This window comes from Salvelinus namaycush, chromosome 5 (assembly GCF_016432855.1).
Source record: "Salvelinus namaycush isolate Seneca chromosome 5, SaNama_1.0, whole genome shotgun sequence".
NCBI lineage: Eukaryota > Metazoa > Chordata > Actinopteri > Salmoniformes > Salmonidae > Salvelinus > Salvelinus namaycush.
This window is the reverse complement of record NC_052311.1, coordinates 60,802,297-60,817,563: the sequence shown is the minus strand read 5'-3', so window position 1 is coordinate 60,817,563 and position 15,267 is coordinate 60,802,297. Positions and strand designations below refer to the sequence as shown.

General features: G+C 44.1%; 2 protein-coding genes and 1 long non-coding RNA gene across 5 annotated transcripts in view; 1 reads left to right on the top strand and 2 right to left on the bottom strand.

The window, feature by feature from the left end:
• The window catches only part of LOC120048605 (cell adhesion molecule 4-like), a 752,359-nt gene that overhangs the window by 147,633 nt on the left and 589,459 nt on the right, over positions 1-15,267 (bottom strand). The gene's annotated exons all lie outside the window — the stretch shown is intronic.
• Positions 1,378-14,744, bottom strand: LOC120048604 (DNA-binding death effector domain-containing protein 2-like). Of its 3 annotated transcripts, none has more exons than XR_005477020.1 (7): positions 14,659-14,744; positions 13,427-13,965; positions 13,092-13,220; positions 12,813-12,959; positions 3,519-3,906; positions 3,193-3,305; positions 1,378-3,077 (listed from the first exon to the last, which is right to left on the bottom strand). XR_005477020.1 is itself a non-coding variant. In XM_038994702.1 (6 exons), the coding sequence occupies exons 2-6, from the start codon at positions 13,911-13,913 to the stop codon at positions 3,071-3,073; spliced, it is 1,158 nt and encodes a 385-aa protein (XP_038850630.1). In that variant the 5' UTR covers positions 13,914-13,965; positions 14,659-14,744; the 3' UTR covers positions 1,378-3,070. The 3 variants fall into 3 exon arrangements, 1 of the variants encoding a protein (XP_038850630.1); XR_005477021.1 differs by lacking the exon at positions 14,659-14,744 and adding an exon at positions 14,256-14,613; XM_038994702.1 differs by lacking the exon at positions 3,193-3,305.
• LOC120048620 lies at positions 13,267-15,162 on the top strand. The gene is made up of 2 exons (XR_005477031.1): positions 13,267-13,350; positions 13,457-15,162. It is a non-coding gene; the product is annotated as an uncharacterized LOC120048620 (long non-coding RNA).

The window sequence follows — 15,267 nt, the reverse complement described above, 5'->3', positions numbered from 1 at the left end:
GGAAGTGAAAAAGTTGTTCTTAACTGACTTGCCTGGTTAAATAAATGTATATAAGTATTCACACCCCTGAGTCAATACATGTTAGAATCACCTTTGGCAGTGATTACAGCTGTGAGACTTTCATGGTAAGTCTAAGAGCTTTGCACATGTGGATTGTACAATATTTGCACATTATTCTTTAAAAAATTCTTCAAGCTCTGTTAGGTTGATTGTTGATCATTGCTAGACAGCCATTTCAATCTTGCCATAGATGTTCAAGCTGATTTAAGTTAAAACTAATTAGGCCACTCGGGATCATTCAATGTCGTCTTGGTAAGCAACTCCAGTGTATATTTGGCCTTGTGTTTAAAGTTATTGTCCTGCTGAAAGGTGAATTTGTCTCCCAGTGTCTGTTGGAAAGCAGACCGAACCAGGTTTTCCTCTATCATTTTGCATGTGCTTCGCTCTATTCAGTTTATTTTTATAAGTAAAAACTTGCTAGTTCTTCCTGATAAAAAGCATACCCATAACATGACGCAGCCACCACCATGCTTGAAAATATGATGTGGTACTCTGTGATGTGTTGGATTTGCCCCAAACATAACGCTTTGTATTCAGGACAAAGTTAATTTTGTTGCCATTTTTACTTTAGTGCCTTATTGCAAACAGGATGCATGTTTTGGAATATTTGTATTCTGTACAGGCTTCCTTCTTTACACTCTGTAATTTAGGTCAGTATTGTGGAGTAACTACAATGTTGTTGATCAATCCCCAGTTCTCCTATCACAACAATTAAACTATGTAACTGTTTTAATGTCACCATTGGCCTCATGGTGAAATGCCTGAGCAGTTTCCTTCCTCTCTGGCAACTGAGTTAGGAAGGACACGTATCTTTGTAGTTACTGGGTGTATTGATACACCGTCCAAAGTGAAATGAATAACTTCATCATGCTCAAAGGGATATTCAATGTCTGTTTTTTTTTTTTTACCCATCTACCTATTGGAAAACCTCCCTGGTCTTTGTGGTTGAATCTCTGCTCAACTGAGGGACCTTACAGATAATGAATTGTATGTGTGTGGTGCAGAGATGAGCTAGTCATTCAAAGGTCATGTTAAACATGTTAAATTGCATAATTCTTTTTTATTGTTTAACTCCTGAACTTATTTAGGTCTGCCATAATAAAGGGGTTGAATACTTTTGGACAAGACATTTCCGCTTTTAATTTGTAATACATTTGTAAAAACATTATCCCACTTGGACATTATGGGATATTGTGTGTAGGCCAGTGACACATCTCAATTTAATACATTTAAAATTCAGGCTGTAACAACAAAATATGGAAAAAGTCAAGGGGTGTGAATATGTTCTGAAGACACGGTTACATCATAGATGCAATAAACCTTTGATAAATCATTTATTTTTATTTGAAATAATTCCAACTTTCCACTAATATATTAAACTAATATACAGCACTTTTGCAGTGCCTAAATAAAATATCCAGCTACTTAAACAAAAGTTCACCCTAAGTTAATGAACTAGAACACACAGTATTTTTGTTATTTTCTCTTATGAACAATACAAAGCTACACTAACGAATCCATATACCAAAACACAGAAAAAGCAAAACACTACTAAGGTTTTCCTGAGTGCCTCCATCCCTGGTCCCATAGGGCTGTGTGAACCAGACACAGTGCTGTAGCAGACCAGGCAGCCTGGTTGCACCAGGAGACTTATCCTGCAGAGGATGAGGCGGCTGTCCAGGAGCTGAAAGGCGGGATGGAGGTGGGGATCCTTCCCCCCTCTCCCTCTTCCCCCTTCTCCTACCTCTCCTCTCTTTCCCCTTACTCCTTCTCCTCCCATGGTGGTGGTGGAGAGACAGAGGGGGTTATTGATCCCACTCAGAGGAGTTCAGGCATTAGTTCCACCAGGGTGACTAGACTAGAGACAGACAGCGCTCTGTGAGCCACTCTAGTGGGGCCTACAAGGCAGGGCTGAGTGGAACTAGGATGTATCCTTCTGATTTTGATCTCCTCCACATCAGTTTTATTGACTGAAGCACTGTCCTGTGCTCCAGTTCCAATGGGAAAGGCAGTGGCCTTGCTGGAAGCCGGGGTGAGCACAGCCTAGTGTGTGTTATCCCAGCTGCTGTTCAACAACTTGTGGTGATGTGATGAGTTCTCCATGGTTGGCTGAGGTTGAGAGGTAATCACTCCCATCATCTCCTGGCATCTGAGATGAGATGGCCACTGACCACAGCTATCAGGCCCTGGGTTAGCATGGCACAGTGATGGGACTACCAGTGGCTTGTGATCATGGTGTGTGTGTGTGTGTGTGTGTGTGTGTGTGTGTGTGTGTGTGTGTGTGTGTGTGTGGACTGGAGTTCTCGAAGGACCAGCGATTTGTCCACTACACTGTCCTCAGGTAGTCTTCACTTCGCCATCTATTTCTAATTCTCTCCCAAAAGGTCAAAACATAATCTCATTTCCCCATCATCTCTCCCTCAGTGTCTGAGAGCTGCAGTCTCGCTCATCTTTTCAAAATCATACATTTCAATGGAAACGCAAACTAATATTTAGGCGGGTGAAGTTCGCCTTGCAGGGCATCTCACACGCTCCTCAAACATAACCAGAGATTCTCAGCATTAGCGCACAGTCTAGTTGGTATCTGGGCTGTCACTGTTAGCAAGAAATGTCTCTAGGCTTCAATGAGTCTTACAGGCAGCGCTGATGGTTCATCGTGTGGATGATTTTACAGAGCGTGTATGTTAGATACAGTGGTAGTTTGTGTGTGTGTTACAGTGGAAGTTTAGTTTCTCTCTGTGTGTCTCAGAGGCACTCTCTTCCTCAGTGCCGTGAGGGCATCTAGGCTCAGTGCAACTTGTGTTATCAATTCCAAACAGAACCGTGTGTCAAGTCTTTTAGTCCAGTTTGCCTTCACTTCAAGTTTGGCTGTTTTCCCTGGGGACTATTCCCCTGACCTAGGAGTGGCTGTGTATCCTCTATTCTCAGCATGAGAGACTTAAAAAGGAGAGAAAAAAGAAAATGTTCCTCTTCATATTTTATTCTCCTTTTCATTCCTCTATCCTTGGGCTCATGACCTGCAGAGGGAACATAGTGGAGGACGGTGGTTAGAATTACAACTATTATTCATTGTCTCTGAGGATTCTAGAACTGTTGTGTGAACTGTCGTGAGCCGAAAATGATTAACACAACCTCGCACAGCTGACTGTCTGTCTGTCAGAGCCGAACGTCCATAACCAGCTTTCTCAGGTTGGGTCTAGGAAGTATGACAACGTGAGACCAGGTAGTGTATATGGCTCTGATGCCTGTGGGCAAAGTTTGCCATCTAGTGGTTATTGGTGGCATTACATAGCTATTCCAATTCATGACCACCAGTCAAGTCCATATCTATGACCCCCCCACCCCCTGTAGTGGTCAGCATGGCCCCAGTACATACCACATAACAGATAAGTACTTTAAGAAACCAGCTTACTAACACAGTATAACAGAACCAGAATGGAGAGAGCAGTGAGGCTCACCTGTCTCGTCCCCAGCAGCCGGCCTGTTGTTCCTGTGCGTCCAGCAGCAGTCTGCGACCCTCCTCGTAGTCATCCTGGTCCACACTGATCAGCAGCCGGACCCCCTCTCTCCCCGCCGCCCTCCGCAGAGAGTCTGTGATGAACACCCCCTTCAGGGCCTCTAGCAGCGCTCCACTCAGATAGTCCCCCCAGAAGGCCTCCAGGTTGTCCAGCTCTGAGAACTTGATGTCGCAGATGATGGAGCCCAGGTCGCGGGCGCGCAGCACGGAGGTGGCACGACTGAACAGCTCAAACTGCCGCTCCAGGGGCTGCTGCTTGTCCGAGGAGACGCCGCCGCGCAGAGCCGACTCATGCTCCCAGTATTCTGCTCGCACACGCAGACGAATGTCTGTAGGGAGGGGGAGGGTGAGGAGATGGACGGAGGTAGGGGAAGAGTGAAGGGAGGAAAGGGGACAGAGAGAGAGAAGAGGAATGGGTAGAAGAGGGAGGGAGAGTGGTGGAGGGGAAGGTGTAGGGGAGGAGAGAAGAGGGGTAGATGTAGAGGAGGCACAGGAGAGGTGATTTTAGGGTGCAAAGAGGTGAAACATATTCAAAAAGGGACAGAGGGAAATTGTAGAAGCAGGAGATTGAGCGGGGTGAGATATATCAAGTACACGTGAGAGTGAAAATCAAATATGAGAAGGAGGGTGGGATCATTGAGTCAGAACAAAGGGAAGAGAGAGATGGAGACAAAAACACAAAATAAAATGATAAGACAACTTTTCAAATAAAGCCGTAATCACAGAATATTATCCCAAAAATTGTCAAGAACAGGCTATGGGAGGGTTGATAGACAAGTGCCAAAGTAAAGAATATTTAAGGGGAGCATACTACATTCAACAGGACTGTATCTGACATTAAACTAGTGATTAGTGTAGGATACCACATAGAAATACTTACTGGTATTAGATTTTCTTAACTCTTCTTGAACTGCACTGTTGGTTACGGTTTTGTTAGTAAGCATTTCACGGTAAAGTCTACACTTGTTGTATTTGGTACATGTGACAAATAAACTTGGATTTGATTTGGTGTAGGACACTGCTGTGTCATTAACTACAGTTGATAACAAAAGTCTGTCTTTAAGAGTGATACAGGCAAGGCAGAACTGAAGACAGCTGTGGAGCACAGAGGTGAATGTAATAGCAACCAGGCCGTCTACCATCACTAACCTGACAGTGGGAACAAATATGACTTGGTCGGGTCAAGAAGAGCATCACTGAGGATTTACTGTATGACTAACCAGATCTATTTTTCACAACACCCACTACCAAGAGCTGTTGTTGTAGTAGTAGAGTGAAATCAGAGGATGGATAACAAGCATATTCATCAGGGAAAAACACCACCACACCACTCTGTGCAGTTCTAATAGTCCACCCCCCATCATTATTCGCCCAGGAGATTTCAGCCAGGCACTGTAATCTACACAAAACCTCTACGCACTGAAAGCTAGAGCTATAACTATGTAATCCATTTCTCTGAGTAATTACAAAGCTCGTTACACTGTAATTACAGTAATAATGAGTTATAGGTGGCACAAAACAGGCATAAATAAAATGCTACTTGTTGTGAGGGTTGTAGGATTTTGTTAGGTCACTCTAACACTGTAAACAGCCCTTGGGATGGATAGCAACCTTTCAGTGACATGTTTTTGTTCTGTTTCAGAAACAGGAGAATTAGCAGTCATGCAGCAACAGCACAGTTAGATGGGTCAGGAGATACATACTGTACTGAGCAAAGGCAAGCAGACCTCTGTCTCATCCTCCTCTACTGCCATTATTCACCAAGCGCCCAGCAGAACCAGCGGCCTTCCGACTTCGCTGCAACAAAAAATCCAAACCTTCCCAGTCCCACACTACCCCACCCCACCAGAGATGTAAATAGATTGGCAAACTTTTTTTGAGACTACTTTCACGGCAACATGTTAGCACCAAACGTTCCAAGAAAACAATTATTCAAATTAGAATATTCTTGTCAAAGAATGTTTGTTGCCAACATGGAGGATAATTTGTCAAACTGTGTATCTGGATTTACCCCCACCCACCTTGCCCTCCCCAACTTCATGTAACAGAAAATGGAGCAACGATAAAGAGTAGAACTGGATTTTTTTTAAAGTGTGAGAGACAAGGAATATGGAACGGAAAGGGCAGAAAGGAAAGGATGGGGGGGGGGGGGGGGGGGGGGGTAGTAGTACCATACACAAGGAACTGGGTACCTAAACATACCTTGGTCTCTGAAGACACTGAGCCAGGTTTGGGTAAAGGAGAAACTGACAAATAGTTGCTTCCTCTAACGAGGACACAAGAAATAGAACCATACAATTTAAACTGGAATGTTGTACCAAATGAACCAGGGACATGACTGTGCCTTAGAATATGTGATTAATTTTAGTTCTTTGTCTCCATCCACATTATTGTTCAGGGCCATGGGGGACAGCCTCTGGAGGGGGCAGCTTTGGAAAATGCCAACATTAGAAATGCAAATGTTGAATTGATTATGAATTTCTTAACATTTGTAAGAGAAAACCAAACACTGGTTCCTTCTTTCTTTGCTTTATAAGGTTGCAATGAGGAGGCGATAAAAACACATACTACTTGGACCATCGGGGAGGTTAGACATCCTCAGGTTAGACAGATCTCCTACATTTGCTGCCAACATTGAAAACATGCTCTGATGTACAACACAGTAACAAAAATGTATCTTAAGATCAACTGCAAGTAGATAGCTAAAATATGTCTTATATCACATTAGGCCAAATATGATAATCATGATCATATTTCATGAAGTTCAACTGTTAGTTTGCACACAAAGAAATCGGATACAGAAGGTGTTTTGAAATTTTTTTTTTCTTCCAGGAGGCAAAGTTATGGTACAAGGAACATTTCTGTCTCTATTGATACAGCAGCTCTTAGGACATTTGTCAATGAGGTTGATAGAGAACAGTAAGACGCATACAGTCCCGAAAATAAGACTAAATGCACACAGCCCTATAATCTGACATGTTGTGAAATATAGTTGAAGGGTTGCCTTCTCTCATCACTACTCCAATGTCTCACCAACATCTCCCCATTGTTACTCTGGGGAGATGGTTCTGCATGTAAAATCATGGACCCTTTCAGGAAATACATTGTCAATTTGAGGGCATTTCGTATCAGAAAATACATGGTTTGTTCCTAAGGCAGTATTTCCAAACTCGATCCAGGGGACCCTAAGGGGTGCACGTTTTGGTTTTTGACCAAGCACTATACAGCTGACACAAATAATCAAAACTGGATGATTAGTTGATTATTTGAATCAGCTGTGTAGCGCTAGGGCAAAAACCTAAATGTGCACCCCAGGACCCAGTTTGGGAAGCCCTGCTCTAGGGGATACATTTATCTCTCCCTGCCAGCAGGGTGTCAAATCAGCTAAAACAGGATGTGCAGCTGACAAGGCACAGTACTGCTCTGAGAGGAAACTGAAAGTCAGCTTCAAACTAATAACATCTGAAAGTTACCAGGACTGCATAATACCCCTGTCAATTGTCGATATGGTAAAACATTTCAGATAAATAATAAACTGAGTAAAACTGTAACAATTGTGCACTTTTGCAATGTACAAGTCTAGCGACATGGGTCACATACTGTGTGGGAACTGTGACATCAACACCTACTACACAATGTCCCCATACTTCTAAATGACTGCTCCTTCCTACCTACTTGTGAAAAATGGACTTGCTGAGAGCACCAGGAAAGGAAGGCCCTTAAAAACAATGGGTACATAGTGATTTTGTTAAGGTTACAGAGTACTTTACGCTTCATCAGAGACAGATAGATCCATTTAGACAGAACATTAGGAGGCACAACTTTCATTTTCTCCCTTTAAAACAAGGAGTTGGTTAGATTCTCCATTCACCCCACAGAAAAGTACCCATTTACGAGGAGTCACTTGGTGCGAAGAGCTTCAACTCTTTATCGATCCGTTTTTCTGCTGAACGACAGACCAAGAGAGGGAGGGAGGGAGAGAGGTTGGGATAGAGAGAGACAGGTAGATAGACCTCTCTCTATTCCCCTTTGACCAAAGCTCTCTTTCTTTTTTTGGTTTGTGTGGTTTGAGCATTTAGTGTTCGTTCTCTCCCTCTCAGTGTGTGTGAGAGGATGTTTTTTCCTGACACACGAGTCGGTCTGTTTTGAACTGCGAACATAGAGAAAGGAGAGAAAGAGAGAGAAAGAGACAAGCACAGTTGGATTGGATATCTGTCAATTTGGTTGTTTCTCAAGATCAAGCAGGCAAGCTTAACACTGGTTCAAAGGCAATCACTTGGAGTTTGAATTGTTTTTGATGCCTCCAAATCCACTGTTTAACATTACGGTTTAGGTGGACAGTTTTACGTCGCTTCTAAACGTAGGTTACAGTTTGGCATAAGAAATTGTAACCACAAATAAGTGAAATACTGTAACTGAAACGCTTGAACTGAGAAAAGGAACTGATTATGTGAAAACAAACTGACTGGTAAGATAGTAGAGGTAGTAATGGGTTTGGTCTGAATGCTGTGAGGCAGCATTGGACTGGACTGTCCCATCTATCTCTGCTCCCCACACTGGGAGCTCATTCAGGGGTCAGAGATGAGATACAGCATGCGGTTACACAGCCCTTAACACAACACTGTTGGGTCATTTTCCTCAGAACTGCTCGAGCAAAGGTTCCAGAGAAGCTGTCGGCGGCCATTTTATGTTCATATAAAGGATAGAATTCGAGTTCAGACTGACAAGAGGACTGAGATCAATGGATCTCTGAGACCAGTTTGACATTTTTTAATTGAGATTCCAGAATGGGTTTAGTCTCTTTTTGTTTTAGTAAACCAGAATCAGTTGGGTTGTTTGAATTCTGAGAAAGGTATTTGTGATCACTGACCAGAGGTATCTACTGAAGTTGATGCCACAAGAACCATTGGGACTCAGTTAAAAGGCTCCATTTTGATGGCTGCTTTAGAAGAGTAGTTTACCCCAAAACTAAAGTTAATCAGATGTTTTCGTTATGCATGCAGTGGGATATACACCAGACTTGACAGTGTGGAATATGCACTCAGTTATCACTTTTGAGGAAAACATCTGTCAAACTTTGGCTTTGAAGTGAACTACCCCTTTAAGAAAACATGTTCAGGTCAGTTTGAGCTTTGAGTCATTTGGAGAGTCAGAGCATGGTATTCAGAAGAGGGGTCAGGTTCAAGGTCGCATTACGGTGATTAAGAAACTTCTGGAATATTCTACGCATATTTCCGAGGACACTTTGGTCAGTTCTGTGAAACACTGAGGCCAACACCCCTCTTTAGAGTAATAGACAAATCATGGAACATTCCAGAACACTTTGTGGAGAGCATACTGGTTTTTCTGAATGGGGTAAGGAGGAACAGGATAGCTAGAATAATACACAGGCATTGAACACAGAGCATAGTGGCAGCCCCCCCTCGTTCTGAAGGGGAGGGCCTCTTTACCTTGGGCATCGGGCCAGACTGACGAGAGAGCGAGCGACTGAGGTGAGCACACACTGCAGATCGTACGGACAGAGTGAAAGGCCAGACCAGACTTTTATTTTTGTCCAGCCTTTCTCTCCGCTCTCTAGGTCCGCTCTCTAGGTTACTCGATCTGAGTCACAATCCTGAGTCAACCTGGTGGGGATCAAATGCGGAGTCAAGACAGCAACATGTTCAGAGGCAAAGCAACAACACTGTGTATGGTACATGGCTGGGACTGTGAGGGCAAGGCTACTGCAGAGGGCAAGGGGCAGATATCCCTCGGTAGATTGTTTTGGGTTTGATCACAGGGCACTTAGTGCAGTTGATTTAGAGAAGGCTGTTCTGATCGACGGGGACAAAATGGCACATTTGAAAGGGTTGCAGTGTTATGTTTGAGCGCTACGAAGCCAGCGTAAAATCATAAACATCTTTGTCTCCCTGAAGAAGAGACTTCATGGATTGCGAAAAGTTGTTAAAATCAGATCATATTGATAAATAAGCAGTATCATTCATTAGTACGTGTCAGGCTGTGGGAGTGGCTGTGTCTGGGATAGCCACAGTACGAGGGGTTAGTTGGCTGTCAGGTAGGGTAGGTACAGCAACAGAACTGGAAGGGCTAAGGGCCTATTGACCTGGGCCCGGTTTCCCGATAGCGATTGAACTTAGGCTTACTAGTGTTTTAACGATGCATCTTTCCTATAACGGCCAAAGATCTAACATGTGTTTCCAAAAACACCGCGCAGAGAGAACGTTCGCCAAGTGTGTCGTTGAGGCTTGTGTCGATACTGATAGTATTGAAAGAAAGGAAACTCTGCTCTCGGATCAGCTTTCTCCATTCAAATCTAACCTTAACATTAGGGGCGGCAGGTAGCCTAGTGGTTAGAGCGTTGGGCTAGTAACTGAAAGGTTGCTGGATCGAATCCCAGAGATGACAAATGACAAAATCTTTCGTTCTGCCCCTGAACAAGGCCGTCATTGTAAATAAGGATTTGTTCTTAACTGACTTGCCTAGTTATATAAAACATTTGATAATCAAGATTTGGCACATCATTGCACACATTAGGCATGAAATATATACAGACAAATTACAAGTAGCAAAATATAACTCCATAAATGATTGAAATAGGCCTACTATATGTATATTTTAATGTAGACATCTCACGTTTTAATTTCACCAAAATTTGTATAAGCTGCTTGTTTGTATCAATTGCAAAGACATTGTCAACTTTGTATTTGTAGTCGACTTTGTTCGGAAGTTATCAGCGGTCACAGAGGCGGATAAACCATGTGATTCTATGTTTAGCGGAGCTCTTCTGTGTATAAAGTGACGCGGGAGGGCAAAAAATGCATCTAAAGACCCACTTAGCTGTTCTATGAGTGGTCTGAGACAAGCGTTAGATTACAAGTGTAACGTTAATAACGAAGGTTTTGGGAAACAGCTCTGAGATTTAATAATGCTCCTACAAAGGTTCTAACAAACTTAGCTTTAAGATGCTTTTGGGAAACCGGACCCTGGTCTGGGAAGATGTCAGCAAGTGTGAGGCTATCAATTCAACTTATATGTTCAGTACACATTCAGAAATTCAGCGGGACTTTCTCTAAACTTTGTTAGGGATAGAAGAAGACAGACAGTACTACCAACATAAGAGACAGGAGACCTACCAGGCAGGGTTCTTAAGAACAGGAGCTGAAAAAAACTGGGTAAGAGAGAGAGAGGGAGATATGTCGGGGGAGATGAAAAGTGAGAGAAGAAAAATGGAGAAAGGGATAGCACAAGCAGTAGTTTTGTAGCCTGGGTACCAGTCAATTTGAGATATCATTCCACTCCTTGTCATGCAAAATGAGTGACAAGGAGTGGCATGATCACACAAGCAGATCTGGGACCAGGCTAGTAGTTATGCTATATGAAGAAGAAAGACAAGCTCGGTTGACAAGTATATAGTGGACGTATAAAGTGAAAGACCGAATGTAGAAGACAGTAAACCACCTAACTGTCCTTCCCCTGGGCCTCAGTCTGGACCACAGGCTAGTGATTACGAGGCAGCATTCCAACCATGTGTGGCAGCTATGGTATGTAGGTCTAAAGCATACATTTTTCCCACAAGTATTGTCACAATAGAGCAAGGCAGCTTAACATTATTTTGGTCTGCACAGAACAGACTAAATTGTTCCGTTTAACGAGCTTGTGGGTTGACGCCGAAATGTCCCATTGAAACATAACACGCTTGTGAGTTTAAGGTTGAATGCCACACTGAAATGCCATGTCCCACTACTACACTAAGCCTGCTGTGCTGTGTGGAGCTCAGACAGAAACGCTGACTCACAATGCTGTGCTGTGTGGAGCTCAGACAGAAACGCTGACTCACAATGCTGTGCTGTGTGGAGCTCAGACAGAAACGCTGACTCACAATGCTGTGCTGTGTGGAGCTCAGACAGAAACGCTGACTCACAATGCTGTGCTGTGTGGAGCTCAGACAGAAACGCTGACTCACACTGCTGTGTGGAGCTCAGACAGAAACGCTGACTCACACTGCTGTGTGGAGCTCAGACAGAAACGCTGACTCACACTGCTGTGTGGAGCTCAGACAGAAACGCTGACTCACACTGCTGTGTGGAGCTCAGACAGAAACGCTGACTCACACTGCTGTGTGGAGCTCAGACAGAAACGCTGACACACTGCTGTGTGGAGCTCAGACAGAAACGCTGACTCACACAGCTGTGCATTGGGTGTGTGAATTCCTCTTAGGGTGCATCTCAATAGTCTAAAGAGGCTTCCTTCCATTGTGTCCTCCCCATTATCTGAATGGCCAGGATAGGTAAAAGGCAAGTATTAAGGCTGGATGCTTATTCAGTTTGAGACACTAGCGGGTAATGATGAAGACAATGGCTGACATAGGCCTAGTATATTCGATAGTTGGGAGTTGTCGGCGAGCCAACCCAATTCCACTCTGTGCTACGGTCATCACGAAACAACAGACCAGATAGATTTCATTTCATTCAGTTTCAGGTTGTTATTTTTGTTAGTGTGGCAGGGAGCACACAATCAAAGACCCCGGGAGTGTGTAAAACGCTGTCTGAAACCCTGGTGATGTTTGAGTGCGAGACAGTTTCACCACCACAGAGAGCATATGATGACCAGGTTGAGGGGTTAAGTCAGGTCAAACACAGCCAGTCAGTATGGGTTGTATTTACTGATGAGCGGTCACTCATTCACACATCCTCTGCTCTCACAGTATCGTTACAGCACAGCCCACTCAGTCCAACATGCCTGCAGGGTAGTATTGATCTACCAGGAGGCCCATGCAAACCATTCTCAAACCAGCAAGGGTGGGATGGTCAGCTTATGGTCAGGGTATAGGCTGAGCAGAGGGAGCAAACTGAAGTCGTTATCTTATGTGAGGACATGAACACGGCACTGACTGACATGGATTCAAGGTTGCTTGATATGGACATTTTAAGTTCAAACTTACTGGTGAAACAAGGTGGTGCCTGGGACATTCTGATATGGCAGAGATTTTTAGTATCATCACTGTTATTAAGGACTGTTGGGGTGATGGTGCTTACAGCTTCTCATTAGAAGTGAGATAGAAAATGGATGTAAGCCAGAGAGAGAGACTCAGACACATGTATAATGGCAAGAGAGGAACCAAGAGAGAGTGTGGTGAATGAGCAAGTGGGTTAAAGAGAGAGATGGAAAGAAATTAGAGAAAGAGAGATGGAAGGGAAACTAGAGAGAAAGAGAAAGGCATGGAGGCTGGTCTTACCGCAGGTCACTTTCTCAGGTATAGGTGGGGGAGGCGTTTCGGGGATGCCCGCTCTTCTCCTGTGGGCGGTGGGCTTGCTGGTCCAGCGGCGGCCTTTACCCCTCTTCTTCCGTAGGGGGGCGGGCATTGGCCTGGCAGAGTCAACACCTATTGGACAGACACAAAAACCAGCCAATCAGCAATGTTTAACTGGTGCAAATCCAGACAATTTCAGAAACAGTTACTGACATTTCTTAGAGACAAGTTCAGGCATGCAGATTGTGCCGGAGTGTAGCTTACCCCCCCTCCATTGCTGTGTGGCGTGTTCATCATGTGATTCTGTCTGTGCACAGGGGTCAGTCAGTCCAGATGTGCAAACCTGTCTTCTGTCCTCTGTCCCGTAGTCCACTCTGAAACGTTCTGGTGATACTGAGAGGCAGATTCAAGTCAGACACTGTATGCACTCTGCTGTGTATGTACTCAGAGTGCGTATGCACTCTGTATGCACTCTGCTGTGTCAGTGTCTGACTTTAATCTGCTGGGAAAAGTAGGCCTACAGGTGATTATGACAACATTATCTCTATTACTGCATGTTGGCTTCCAGTTATGAACAGCACTCTGTTAATGTCCCTTACCTGTCCTCCTTTTTTTGCGGGACACCAAAGGCAGGAGGTCGTGTCGTGTCAGGACTCGCAGCAGCTGCAACAGGGGCTCCAGGTTACCCTCACTGAGGTACCCACGTCTCTCCAGCTCCAGCAGCAGTTCTAGACCACTCTTGGGCTTGTGGCGGGCAGCAGTAGGGCAGGCCAAGGCAGGACCCTTGGGCTGTAACCGCCGCCAGGCCTCCAGGAGCACTGGGCTGGGGGAGACTCCTTTACTGGCCTCAGGGTCTTCCTCACCGGGCTCGCTGGTCCAGCCAGCTGGGTCCAAGGGGTGCCCTCCAGCCGGATAGGTCTCATCCAAGAGGAACGACAGCACCTCAACGTCTGTCTCTGTCAGTTGAGAACCGACAACTTCAAACATCTCGTGTAGAGAGAGCATCCCATAGTACGTCAGGCACTCAGTCTCATCCCAGTACAGAGAGTCTCGGAGAGAGTACCTTGGACGACGCATGGTTGCCATTGTTTACAAACTAGCTGGCTATCCTTTCCCAATGCACCTTGGCCAGACGTTTCTATGTGATAAGAATAAAGTTAATTAGACAATGTGAGTAGCAATGAAGTAACGACTCAAAATGTCAAACTAAACAACAGGAGGACTGGCTAGGTTTATCAGGTTATGAAATAACAAGCCAGATAGCAGCCACAACGCGAATGGACAATACGATTTTGACATGGACAGTTACAGGCTTTAACATGCAAGCAACTATCTAATAATAAGCGATGTGGAGGTGTGAAACACAAAGCTACTTCGTTTTCGTTGTGGCAACGTTACAGAGCTCGAGATCTCGCCGAGCCACCATACCTTGCAAGTACAAACTGTGTTGACAGTGCAACAAATTACGTTACGTAACAGACGTTCCACTGGAAGAAAAAAAACTGCACTTTAAATTCAGATTGACAGTCCTTGAAAACGGTCCAAAATAGAGATGGTCCCTCATACATAGCTACATTTGTCTCAATTTGATAGCAAGCTAGATGGAAACATCAAAATAATTAGTTGCAGCTGGAGGAACCATTTGGGTAGCTAGATAGCTAACGTTAGCTACGAAATTATCGCTAGCTAGCAACAACAACAGCTGACTATACCATGAAGATGAATCAAGACGTTCAAATACATGTAAAGACTAAAGGCGGTAATTCATTGTCAATATAATATTGTTAATCGTTGCAACAATCTAAATAATGTGTTATTTTGTGAAACTCGCCTTCGTTGTTCGAAGATGGTCAATGTTGTCAATACAGCGGGGGTGTATTCATTAGTCAGATTCGGTTTTAAAACGTTTTTCCTGTTGCAAAACGGAAACCATTTACTCGAAGAAGCAAACAGAAAAAATGGAACAGGAACGAAGCGGGGAGGGACCTGCCTAAATGTGTCCAATAGAAACTCGTTTTCGTTGCAAAACGTTTTGCAACTGAATCCACTAATGAATACGCCTCGTCTCGCACGCAGAGTTGGCAGTAGAACATCAACAGGCAGTAACCAATCACTGCACTTAATTTTTTAAGACGTGTTGGCAGTGATCTACCGCCATTTGCTAACTACACTGGGTAGTACTGGGTAGTTAGCAAAGAGACGAAGATGCTGTAGTCAGACCTACTCATTTTATTCATGAAGAATGTGAATGAGGCAGTATTGCTGATTCAAGACAGTATGACCTATCAGATAATTTTCCCGGAATATCTAATAAACATCCTGTTTTCACCTTGTACTATGACCAGCACCGCTATGCTATTGCCACAAGAAATTACGCCCCATCGTGAATTAATGTTTTATTTTATTGGAGGATTTTAAGGCTACATATAAATGTGTTCTG

What these genes read in the sequence shown, in the direction of transcription:
- LOC120048604 (XM_038994702.1), bottom strand. Translation starts at nt 13,913, where the DNA reads ATGGCAACCATGCGTCGTCCAAGGTACTCTCTCCGAGACTCTCTGTAC. An exon ending in CCGCAAAAAAAGGAGGACAG is followed by an intron (nt 13,221 to 13,426) that starts GTAAGGGACATT and finishes TCTGCCTCTCAG; the next exon opens with TATCACCAGAACGTTTCAGA. An exon ending in ACCTGAGAAAGTGACCTGCG is followed by an intron (nt 3,907 to 12,812) that starts GTAAGACCAGCC and finishes CCCTCCCTACAG; the next exon opens with ACATTCGTCTGCGTGTGCGA.